Source organism: Pygoscelis adeliae, unplaced genomic scaffold, assembly GCF_000699105.1.
Source record: "Pygoscelis adeliae isolate BGI_AS28 unplaced genomic scaffold, ASM69910v1 Scaffold278, whole genome shotgun sequence".
Taxonomy (NCBI): domain Eukaryota; kingdom Metazoa; phylum Chordata; class Aves; order Sphenisciformes; family Spheniscidae; genus Pygoscelis; species Pygoscelis adeliae.
In genome coordinates, this window is record NW_008825411.1 from 1457544 (window position 1) to 1470522 (window position 12979).

Here is a 12979-nt window from a genome sequence, read left to right on the forward strand (position 1 = left end):
TCTTCCAAATTCCTTGATATCTTAACTAATTCCTGTCACATCTAAAGTATTGTACAGAACACTTGTAATGGAAGCTGTATGCAAGGCTAGTAATCCTTTCTCCTATAGGTATTGTAAGTCAGAGGCAAGGGTTTCAATTAAGAAAAGAACTAAATATACAATCCTTTTTAATAAAAACAACTTCCTAAGCATCCTGAGATAGTATACAATTTACGTAGCTCACATCATGTGCTTCATCCAATGACATATAATTTTGGATCACAAATACAGTGTTTATGGATAACAAAAGAACTCAGTTTCTGTTCTCTAGAGGCTTGTTATTTCAGATAATGTATTTTTCAGGCCTATTGGTCAACAGCTCACATCTCCAGCTTAAGAAACTGTGGCGAAGGCTTTGTTCATGGATACCATTTTGGCAGTTCAATTAATCTGGGGTGAACTCATTTGTTAACTATTTATTTGTTCTGAATGTTTTCTTCTACTCATTCTCACTTGTCAAAACATAATTTTTACCCTACAGCAAGAGGAAAATATATAGCTTACTGACTCAAGGATGGATGTGTTGTCTGTCTGTCCCATTGATACATTTCAGGAACTCTTCAAGCCTTTTCTGCCCTTCAGGACCAGGTTTCACTTCATCCCCTTGATTATATACATCTTTCATGTGGCTGTAAACACCAAGTGAACTGACATTTCCCCTCTGTTCAAGACTTGTGGGCTTTAAATTGATTGATGGGTTTATCTATATCTCTGATATACTACAATCTCTTTATAGATCACTATTTACCCTCTCATGGGAATTTGTCTTATAACTGTTTCTTTAAGAAGAATTGAGGAAACATTGAGAGTAGGATGTTGGCACTAGTACACAGAAAACTGCAGCCCCTGTGGATGTGTGGTCACTCCTGCCAAAAGGAGGCTGTGAGTCATCTAAGAACTACTGATTCTTTCAATCCAGAACAACACAATTTGGTAACTATGCTATTGCTATTTCCCCTTTGTTAATATACATTAGCTTTTCCAGGGTAACATTTCCAATTGCCTTCAGTTAGTTACATTAGGAAACCATAGTTCTTACTCCAGACTTCAAAAGATCTGAAGCAGTTTTGATCTGGGTTCTAACGCCCCTGGAGGAGACTTGTGAATGTATGTGGCTCAAAACTTGCAAGAGTCAATGTTGGGAAGGAAAAGTAAATATACAGAGATCACTCAAGAGCTTCTTGCTTCTGGTAGGTACAAAAAATGGCAGGAAAAAATGGCAGCAGCAGTGTACGTACATGTTCAAGTCTTTAGACTGTTCTGTAAATGCTGATGTTGGAGGTGGTAATATGCCTATAAAAAGGAGGAAAAGGAAAATTGTCCCCCATGTTTAGGGTTGTCTTGGGTGAAAAGTCAAACATCATATGAAATGCATTACTGGTTCATTGGTTGTCACCTGGACTTTACCTTGTCCAGAAGGCAAGACCTCAAAAACAGCCTTATGGTTAAGAAGCAGTAGTAGGTAATGGCAACAGATGTGAGGCATCCCCAAATCAAATGCACAGTAAAATCCTTTTCATTCTTTACCTGAGGCATTGAAAATTATCAAGCAACCTGATCTATTCAGACCTCCTTTGATCAGAGAGTTTACCTCTCCAGAAGTCCCTTCCAATCTATTTTTTCCTATGATTTTTATGATTATCAGGAAGGAGAGAATCAGGTACTCAAGAACAGAAGACAAATTTTCATTACAGATCTAACATGTAAAATGCATGATTCAAATTATAGCATTGAAGTAGCAAGCACTAAAAGGCAAAACAGTCATTCCCCTCAGACCTGAAGTGGTTTTAATGTGGAAAGAATTGCTGTTGGTTGCTCTTCTGCCATTCCATATGAGCGAAGGAACTGAGATTACTGGTCATGTCAGGAGATAGCCTTTTAGACCTTCATGCTTTCTTTGCTTGTGTCACACCCAAAGAGCGATGACATGTTCTAGTCCCTCAGGTGACAATAGAATAATAAAAAAGGGACCCTTAAGAAGTCCAAACCCCAGTGTCCTTTAAAGAAATGAAATCCAAATTTGCTGTAAACCCCATATATTTCATGCACAAATAAATTCCAGTGCTAATCAGGCAGGGAACTGCATAGACTACTTCTCCTGAGCTATAGCGGTTGATGTTCAGGCTGCACACAACGTAGGGCTAGTCATCATACCTCCGTAATGTGGTGGAGGACCACAGAGCAGAACCACTCCTTGTCCTTCTCTGACTGACACTGTGCTTCTTGTTTTCATTTCAAAATTTTCAAGATCTTGAGAGAGAGAAGGAGAAAACAAGACCCAGTTATTATCTGTCAGATTTATACTTAACTGTACCACAAGCTATGCAATGCTTATGTAACTCAAGAACATATTCACATATTTATAGCATAATATAATCTCAGTATGTGAATTGCCAGACTCTATGGAAAAATAGCTCATCCAACCTAGTATCTAGTCCTTTGGCAATCATGAAATAACTGTTTATAAAGCAGTTATACTCTAATCCTGTGAGTTTGTATTTACAATTCCTAATTGCAAAGCTAGGGTATTATTCCATTACTTTTTCTAGCATCATTTTTTGGAGCTTATTAGATTCTTAATCTACATGAGTAGGAGAAAAGCATTGTGCATTGTTTCCTTTTCCATAGAAATGAAAAGCAGGTGTGCTCTTCTATATATACAAATGATAATTAAACATCATCAGGACTCCCATAGAGTGTGTGTTTAAATGATGATAAAAGTATGTTGTATAGCAGTATGAGTCTGTTCTACCCTAAAGCTGGGCTGCGGTAAGTAGGTACGTTTTAATTGACTTGAACAAACTTTAGCACTGGTTTTAAAGCGAAGAAAGAGGATGCTTTCAGTGAGAAATCATGTGATGGTTTGGGGAAATCTCCTGTATAAACATGACCATGCCTATCTCCCACAGGTGATTTTTTTATGGCTATTTTTTTTACTGAATCACACAATCTCTTCTGTATTCTTGCATTTCACTAAGATGTAGAAGTATTTCTATTAATATCATTCCCTTTAAATAATAATTCAGTTACAAAACCTGACACAATATATGTACTTTAAAACCTGATTATTTACTTTTTGATTCAGTTCTCATCCTAATGAGAAGACTTACTACTTTTGTCAGAGTACTTTAGGAAATGATTGCTTGAAATACATTCAAAATATGTTTTAATATAATAAATAATATTAGCTTCCCCTTAAAAATCTTTATTCCATAGTGTCGTATACTGCTTGCCTTAAGCTTATTTACTTTGCTGCAGATTCTTGTTTCAAACAATTGTTCCATTTTTCATCAGCTGAACAACTGCCTGATCCAGAGTTCAGTAGAGAGAAACAGTTCTTGTTGGTCAAAGCAATAATGATTGCTACCTGTACAGGCTCAGCTATTTATGTCAATATATCAATTTTCTCCCCCTTAGTTGAACTTTACACAGTTAATTTTTCTTTTCCTCCTCTTCATCTCCTGTATATTGGTCTCCTATGAAGACATTGTCTACTCAGAGGTGACTGAATTGAATTAGGCAGCTGTAGCACCTCCTTGTGCTGTCATAGCCACAATAGATGGTACCTGTCAATACACTGGGAAAGTGTTTTAAACTCTGATGTTCTTTTAATTGCCTGCTGGCTAGATCTCTGTCTTGCAGTCTAGGTAGTCTGGAAGGACAAAAAAAAGACAAGAAAGGCCAAAAAAAAAAGAAAAATATTTATTTACTTAGTTCTATTCCATCCTGTAATACTAGTTGGAAAAGAAAACAGTGGGTGGATGTAATATGACCGACCGGAGTTTGGATTCATACTTAGAAGGTACTTACTGGTCCAGTCTCTGAATGTGTGGATTTATTTACCTGTTCTGAAAATTCAGTCTGAGAAAATTTATCAGCTTTCTCCTTTTTCTTTTCTTTCCTGTGGGTTAAGCGTGTTCTGAGAAGGCGGTAGCACAAAATATTTGTGTGGAAAAGTGGCCCCTCGGTCAGCTGTCAAGACATTAGATGGGGATTTGCTTGGGTTGGCTGCCCTGAGGCTTGTGTGGTCTAGGAAAAGGGGCCAGTTTTGTATGGGAAAAAAAGACCCTCAAATTTTCCTATTTATTATGTTAAATAGAAAAAAGATTGGAAAGGTGCAAAACATTCAGATCTTTCAGGATTCAGGCACTAGCAACAAAAATGGTCGCATTTCCCTTTCCTTTCACTTTCCTTGAGCTGCTAATACAATGCAGATTGTGCAGTTTCTACAAAAAAATGGAGTTTAAAAAAAAAAAACAATCTTGGGCTGTAATGTAAAATATATGTAGTATAACTAGTGGTTTCTAATGCTTTCTGCTATGGTAAATCAGGTCTACTTTTTTCTGAGAACAAAATTTCACTTGTTATGAGACACCTGAGAAAGGAGGGGAGAAAAAAAGGAAGTGCAGTGCAGCAGTAGCAAAGGTTCTCATGACAATTCAGAATTAACTATGTAATACTTTACTCTGAAATTGGAATAGATTTTGGAAAGTAATAAGTTGCTAGTAGGAATTCTTAGTTTAATGGCATGATGTGGTATAATTTTTACTCTAATTTTAGAAACTGTATCACCTGTCTGTTTCTCCATTAAAATCATGACAAGTATCCCTGATTTAAATACCACAAAAGCAGTAGTACTAGATCTTTTATGGAATCCACTATTTTATAATTAGCAGGGCTACTTTGATTATATGTGGGGAAAAAGTTGACTTTGCCTTTTCAACCTTAAATTGAGTATCAAAACCTGTATGCAAGAGTCTAAGCTCTTTCATAGCAGGTTTATAGTTCAGTTGTACAAAGCAGCTCAGCTTTTCCTGGTGCTGGAGAGAAGTTTTTCATCCCATTACGCTTACTAGTGAATCATAGGTAGAAAAAAAGTAGATATGGAGGAACATAAATGGTCATTTAATGTTTTCCTCTGGCCCATGACAGGTACAACTATGCTATGTCCTTCCTAATAGATACTTATTTAACCCATTTTTAAAGACCTCTAGGGATAGACGTTTTCTTTAGACAGTCCATTCCAGTGCTTGACTCTGAGGTGGTCACACTGCATCTTTTAGAAACCCCCACCCCCCAAAATTTAGTAGGCCTAAACAGGAATGATCTTTTTTATCTATCTGAAGTTGATTTTGATAGATAATTGCACAAAATTTATTCAGTGTCTCTTTCTGTAATAAAGAATCATTGCATATTAAAAAATCTCTGAAAGAGCAAAACAAAGCAAAATAAGTAAAAAAAACTTATTAGGGGAGTCAGTCTTACTTCTGTTGTCATCTTTATTGGACCCTTTCTCCAGGCAGGCAGCATCTCCTATGAAATATTATGACACCTCATTCGGATGGGATTCAATAATGAGTTATAAAATTGTCTACCTTTGTTATGTAGCCCAGGGTGATAAACCAGAGGAATGAGGTGGACCATCAGAAATAATGTTTCTTTTTGCTGGAGGCAGTCTTTTTGCCCAAAAGATTTTTGCATCCATTTTTCCCCCTATGGTGCTGCGTGTATTTTCAATGATTACTTGCAATCTAAAATGTGTTAAATATATATTAAAAAAAGAAGATGAATATAAATGTAGATATTCTACTTTGCTCTTGTTATTCTGAAAATCTGGCTGCTTCTCAAAACCACTTTTCTTTGTCCTGAGCGGGCATTTACACCAACAGAGCACAACCACTCCATTCTCCCAGTTACTGTCACCTAGCATAGCTTTATAACATGACATAATCTAATAAAGCATAATGTCGCTTGTCAAAAAGAGTATCAAATAAGATCACCAAGATCAGGTGTTTGGCACACATTTAGATTGCTAATGTGCACTTAGGAATAGTATGACTATTTAACAGATGGTATATTTGCTAACTTCAGTGTTTCTGCAGAGATCTATAAATAAATTATCACCTAGTTCCTACATAATTCCTTCCATTCTTTGTCTGTATTTATCTCACTTTATGAACAAGAAGTTCCCTCGCACTTCACTGCTCTCTCAGCTGTGAGTTTTAACAAAAAGACCAGCTTTTTTCCAGCACTGTGCATGTTGGCAGATTACTATTGGTATAGCACAATTAATCAGTTGGATGTGATAATGAGGTCATGTAGGCTAAGCAAAATGCTCAGGTGAACAAGTGATTCTTCACAGTGAGGAGTGGAAATATATGGATTCAGCTGTGTGTGGCAAGAAGTCATCATCTTCAGCTGGGAACATTTGCAGACCTAAGCAAGAAAGGTATGTGCTCAGAACAAGCAAAACATACAGCATTTTGTGAAAACTGAATTGGAGAACGACAGGGCTTGAGGTGAAGGAGGCTTTCAGCTCCTTACCAGGTATGAAGGGAGGAATGGGGAGAAGGAATGGGCCAGAGCTTTTTTCAGCTGGTGTAAGTCAGTAGTACCCCACTGGGGTCAAGGGAATTATGCTGATTTATGGCAGCAAAGGATATGGCCTGCAGATCTTCAATGTGGATATTCAATTACAATAAAGAGAAGGTGGGAAGAATAGCATTTCTGGATGAGGATGACAACAGACGTAGCTTTATTGAGTAGAGAGGTGCCATTGAGAGAAGGCAAGCAAACCCACAATGGTGGGTGAGGTGTTTACTTGAAGTGATGATCTATGGAGATAGAAACAAATGTAACTGATAGACACAAATGCTTCCTGCTTAAGTACTTGTGTTAATTAATAGGCTAATTAATAGGTTCAGTTCCACAGTACTTTTTCTTTAGTGTTTTAAAGCTCAGCACTGACATAATTGCTGATTGTATCATGAATATATATCTTCTAACTTTCCCACCACCACTGGTGTATGCGTATTACCCACACATCTGGTTTTTAATATAAAACTGCTTTAAAAGTGTTAGAGTGGTAGGTTTAACTTGCACAACAGAATGTGTGAAAACATGGTCGGTTTTCCTGGGATTAGGGAACTACTTCTTAAATATGTCTGATAGGAACAAAAACCTAATCACAAGTAGGAACTCATTCATTTCAACCTCCCAATCATGTGTTTGAAATACCTTAAACTGCTCAGGGATAGGTGTAGCGCTTCCAAACCATCCATTTTAGGAAGAAGTGTAGGATATCTCTGTGTTACTGAATAGCAAACAAGAAAACTGGAGCATTTTAATATATGAAATTGTAACAGACAATTAAAGAAAGTCCAATTTATCACCTGGCATAATTACTAATAGTTCATCTGAATTAATGTAATTTCATGCTTTCTTGAACTTTTGATTTTTTTATAAATGTTTTGTCATTACATAATCCCAAATATCATAGTTGTAATTACTTGTTATTGAAATGTGCAATGAGTGTTAAGGCATTAGTAGTAAGAGCACTTTACAAATTAGCTATGCTCCTGAGGACAAATCAATAAAATTTTTCACATGTCCATGTGGCTGTGTCAAATGGTGATATATCACATCTGTTCCAGTTTCTTCTGTTTCTCTTATTGGCTATGAAATATTGCAATATGATCAGTGTTACTGGATGTGATGTATCACAACAGAAATTCTCTCACAGGGAAATGGGATAAAAATTACAACCTCAGCAGTTTTTAAAAGCAGCTCAAACAAAAGTTTGCTGTAAACATTTCTAACACCTGTGTTATGAGCTGACCATTAGTTACCTTCACTTGCCTGTGACTGCAATGAATTAGGGGGGCCCATTGGTAAGTGTGGGTCTGAATTCAATGCCTGATTCAGAGGAATCAGGTCTGTTATAGCTGCAAATAGAAAAACTGGAACTTATTGGAGCTTTTAAATTATCTCCAATTCTGAGAGGCCTTTTTTTGTTTGTTTTTATTTTGGGTTTTGGGTTTGTTTTTATTTTTCACATATGGGAAGTCCCAAACTTTGGTTGAGCTAAAACACTTAGACACAGACTGTGCTTGTTGCCAGAAGGTTGTGACCATCTTTTCAGACCACTCCAGAAGACCTCCTGCGCATCTAGCTGTGTCTCTTGATTCTCCTCAGTATTGTCGTACTGAATCTCCTTGTGGGAGACTGGTACCAACCTCTTGCAGCTTGGTTATCAATAGGGTGTTTTATGGCCTCAAGTTGCGCCAGGGGAGGTTTAGATTGGATGTGAGGAAAAATTTCTTTACTGGAAGAGTGGTTAAACATTGGAACAGGCTGCACAGAGAAGTGGTTGAGCCACCATCCCTGGAGGTATTTAAAAGATGTGTAGATGAGGCGCTTAGGGACATGGTTTAGTGGGCATGGTGGTGTTGGGCTGACGGTTGGACTCGATCTTAGAGGTCTTTTCCAACCTTAATGATTCTATGGAAATATCTTTTTCTCCAAACATCTACCAAAGGAATGGCTAATCTCATTTCCTAAAACTCACTGGAAAGTAAACTCTTCAGCTTTCAAAACTGTAGTAAACCTGCTAAACAAACCCTCTGACAGTTCCTTTGTCTTGATAATAGTGTCAATACATTAATCTTTTTCTGTTACCATCTAATCTCAATTTTTTAAATGTTCTAATTGATTTTCTATGAATTCAATTCTGAGATTAAGAGCAGTGTTATCTCTAATTAAGGTGTCTGAAAGCTGCTTAATGTTTCCCATTTCCTGATTTTTAAATGCTTGCATTTTCCACTAAACACCTACTGAGTTCTTCTGCTCCTTCCCTGTTTGAAGTACATGTGAACCTCTGCTTTGCCAGTGTTGCAACATCACAGGGTCTGTAGGACTTGAAGCTGCTTCAGTGAGGATGAGCCTGGGCAACATCTGAGTGTCTCCTTTCACCAGGACAGGTTAAAAATCAGCTGTAATTCCCACTTTTGTTCTAGTTTTCCACCTGAGGTGAATGCTGCATCCCACCCTGGTTAAAAGAGAAAGTTGCCCTCTCCTTCCCCCCTGAAGAAGGCCACCAGGAGAGCCCCGCTGCTGCTCTTGCCCCAAAGCCCTGCTCCTCTCTGCCCCGACAGAACAGTCTGCCAAACTGAGAGGGAAAAGCACAATCACTGGGTCTTGTCCTTCTCCAAAGCTGCATAATCAACCAAGGACCTTCATCAGTGCTCCTTTATTTAGTTAAATTGCTTTGGAGCTTCTAAGGGGAGAGGACCTGTAATTTACACATTAGGATGCACATGGGCCCCAGGTCTTCAATTCAGCTTAAATGGTATGAATAGCCAATCCAGGCACTAATTTTCAAGGTGGGGAACAATAATTTCTGCCACAGCCTGATTGTCTTTTTCAATTAAAGAGTGAAAATGCCCTTTACAAAGTAATATCAAGCTTCTCTAGAGGAAAAAATGGAAGGTCACAATTAAATTAAACAGGGAAAGTGAAGGGGGGGGAAATCCTTAGCTGACTTGATTTTTGTTCATGCACCAAGAAACCCAGTGCAAAGAAACATATGCCGTGAACCTGTAGTGCTGGTCTATGTCTGGTTTTTTGTTAATTTTTCCCCTTTTACAGAGTTAGCAGCATAAAACATTAAAGCTCTCTTCTGAACTGAACACAGGACTTGCACAGAGCAGTAAGTGTTGATGCAGCCTTAGGGCTCTTACTCTAAACCCCATCTGCAGGCCAGAGGCATATCCCAGGATCTGACCCTCTCAAAGGGAGAGGGATGTAAGAAATATATTTTTAATATTTTATATTTCTGAACAGTTTTCTCACTTATCACGGCAGAGTTCATTTGTCACCTGTCATCACAGAGTCACTTTGCCGTCTGCATGAGTTTTCTCCAGATTGGAGCGCTCTTAAAAACAGATTTCTCTCCCCAGTCTAAATCTCACGGGCCAGATTTATCCCCCAGAACTACGCTGATTTGACTGACTTACACTGGAGATGGCCCTGGCCCCCTGTGTCAAACTACCTCTTGGGAGGGGTGTTAACTCTTATCCAAAACCAGCTTCTTTCATTTATATTTCTCCCTGCTCCCACAGAGACCTGGTTTCCCAGGGTGCGTGGAGATGGTTCATGGACTTGCCCCTTCCCTTGGACCTTGACCTTGTTGGCAGCAAACAGCCATGCCCCCAGTCCTGTGGAGAGCCCCTTTTGCCTCCATGTCCAGGATCCTCCTGGGTACCTCCTGTTAAACACCCCACAGTCCCACTTCAGGCTATTAATTTCTTTTTATAATGCTTCTACCAACAAGGTAATAATTACACTCATAATACATACAATAAAAAAAGGCAAGGAAGAGAGGGTGCTCATGCACTGCTGAAAGTGTGTAATGAGCATGTCTGTGCATATTTCAGCCCTTCCCAAATTCTGCTGAGCCCTCTGGAGATCTCAGTCCAGCATGGAATTACTTCTTGCAGAATGACCTTGGGTTGTCCCCAGACACCACTGCTTTATCTGGCTCATTCCAGCTGCAAAGCCATCAAAGACTTCCAATGGGAATTTCAAGATTTACCTGAACAGTTGATGTAAAGGATTTTTGAATGTGAATCTCGTAAGCAGGATTTCAGTATACGTTATTGGTTGTTCTTTCAGTAGCACTTAGAAATGAATATTTACAGCTCAGTGCATTCTCTGTACCAGATGTGGTTTGCCTATTGAGGAAAGCTATGCCTGTGGCCTTATTCCTTCACACTGTGGAAGTACTGATGACACACACTGTTCCTCCTTCTTCAACGTAAGCTATGGAATAGAGAAGTTTATCTTGTACCTTAAAACCTTTGTATTAGACAGGATCAACCTTCACTGCAAAAATAACTACTCAATTTCATTATTTTTATTTTAAAAAGCCAGTCATTCATTCCAAAGAACTTAATTCAGTAATTTTTTTTTCCCCTTGTAAGCCTCCACCAGTAACTTTTTTTTTGTTACACCAAAGAATGAAGAAGCTCATGTGGACATTATGGATATTTCATTCAATAATTTATTGGAATCTAAGTCATATTGTCTGCAATGAAAGTAGAGCAGATAAAAAGAAAATCACCCAGACTGCAAATATAGACTGGTTTTATCCTTCAAAAATATTAAATTTTATCAATCAGAATCTAGCAGCTCTGGGATCTGTAGATGCTTTGTTACCTACCGTATCTCAATCACATATATTGCTTTTCCAATACAACTTGCAATGGGTTGATTTAGGATAAACACTTTTATAGGAACTACAGAATAGTAAGTAATATATAACTAAAAGACAATCTTCAAATACTTATACATTCCCTATTACTACTTTATCTGACTAGCTCACTGCCTGTAACGCTCCTTTCAACATCTCTGCAGTGTATGTCTCCATTTCATAGATAAAGAATTCCTGTACAAGAGGAGTGAGAGCCTCCTTCTATAATAAAAGTTTAAGCAAGTAACCTAATGGAATAAAACAGCTTTAACAAAGTGTCCTGATACAGCATAGCCTTGAACATCATGGTTAAGTACTCTGAGAGATGTTTAAAACCATTTGAGAGAGAAAAATGCAGCTTGGGGTTCTGATGCTGCTTGGTCTGCTATGACATTAAATAAAAGGGGAATGCTGCTAGCATCAGCTCCAGTTTGTGTGTTTAACAAGAGAGAGGAGGTCATGGCTGCATTTGGTGTCGATGGACATTAGATGGGCTCTGAGAACACAGAGCAGAGTCAAACCTTTAGGGAATGACGGAGAAAGCAAAACCCCTTCGTTATGTAGACATACCTATATCTTCTGGTTTTAAGATTCCAGGCTGTTCTTGCTGTCTTTGGGAATGTCTGGATATTTGCATAATCTTATTCTTGTAGTATCTGAGCTTTAAAATAGAAATGCTATTATCACCTGCCTTGTCCTGTCAGCAAGCAGGTGAAACACTTCCAGGCTTCCTGCTTCATCACCGTTGAATGGTGGTTGGTGGATTCTGCTTTTTTTTAAGCCTGTGAGAGCCTGTGTGTGCACAGACTTCTGCAAGGAAATAACTACTGGAAAGCTCAACAGAGATACAGAAAGATGAACTGAACGTAGTGAGGTCTTGCAGCATTTTTGGTCTTTGAGTGAAGAACCTGCATCGCTTATAGTCGGTTCTCTTCAAATATTCTGCTCAAAGTAGCCTTGAAGGAAACAGTGCCCCACTTCAGAGTGGTTAGAGCCGTGTACAGACCCCTTACAGCAATATATATCAAGTTCTCACCATGTTTTTCCTAATTTTGTGGGGAAACATTGTGAATAAGAAGAAAAAAAGAAAATATGCCTGAGGCTGCTGGGTCTGCTCCATGGAGAGCATCCATCAAGTAAAGACCTTGATGCAGACTCCCACCATGGGGAACTGCTGCAAAGAGTGCTGGAGCATTGGCACAAAGTGTCCGTAGCAATCAGAACTGATAAATGAAAGTTCCGTTTCTTTTTACTCCAGGCAGAATTTTGACAAAATACGGGCTTTATTTCCAAGTAATAAACTGAATTCTTGGTATATTTACTGTAACTCTTTCTATTCAGAAGCTTGCACTCCGCCTACCCATACAGAGGGAGAGGTAGGTACTGCTGCTGTAGTTCTGTTGGATTCTTTAATCGTGGTTAGAAGTCCAAAAGGCAATTTTGAGCTGTTAGCCTATTTAGTGACCTAAGGAGACATGACAGTAACATTTCCATCCTCCGGACAGGATCGATCTGCAGGGAGTGTTGTTACTGCAGGTTGCATTTTTTTCTCACCTGCTCAAGGGAAGATGCAGATTGTGAGGTGTTGCCAGGATCAGGAGGTCTGTGCAGAGTCTGGAAAGAACACTGGTTTATATCTGATTCTCCACCTATCTGCAAGTTGAGATATGCTTCTGCATTATATATAAGGAAACCCTTTCAAAAGAGGGAGGTAGGCTTAATGTGTTACTTAGCGTTTGTAGGTTATCGAATGATGTGAATAGAGGCAAGTCTATGACTTTACCTGAAGTGTCCCTACAGAGGATAAGGGAACGTAGTAAATGAAGTAAAACTTTTGGGGATGTATCTTTGACGGTGACCTGCTTCTGCCACTGGAAAGCTGAGCTCTTCCTCCTGTTTGCTCTTCAGTTA

At 38.6% G+C, this 12979-nt stretch overlaps 1 protein-coding gene across 1 annotated transcript in view; it reads right to left on the reverse strand.

The window, feature by feature from the left end:
- The window catches only part of CNTN6 (contactin 6), a 91800-nt gene that overhangs the window by 65511 nt on the left and 13310 nt on the right, over positions 1-12979 (reverse strand). The window contains exon 3 of the mRNA XM_009330625.1: positions 2194-2289. Within this exon, the coding sequence (XP_009328900.1) occupies positions 2194-2289 (96 nt within the window). The remainder of the gene's footprint in view (positions 1-2193; positions 2290-12979) is intronic.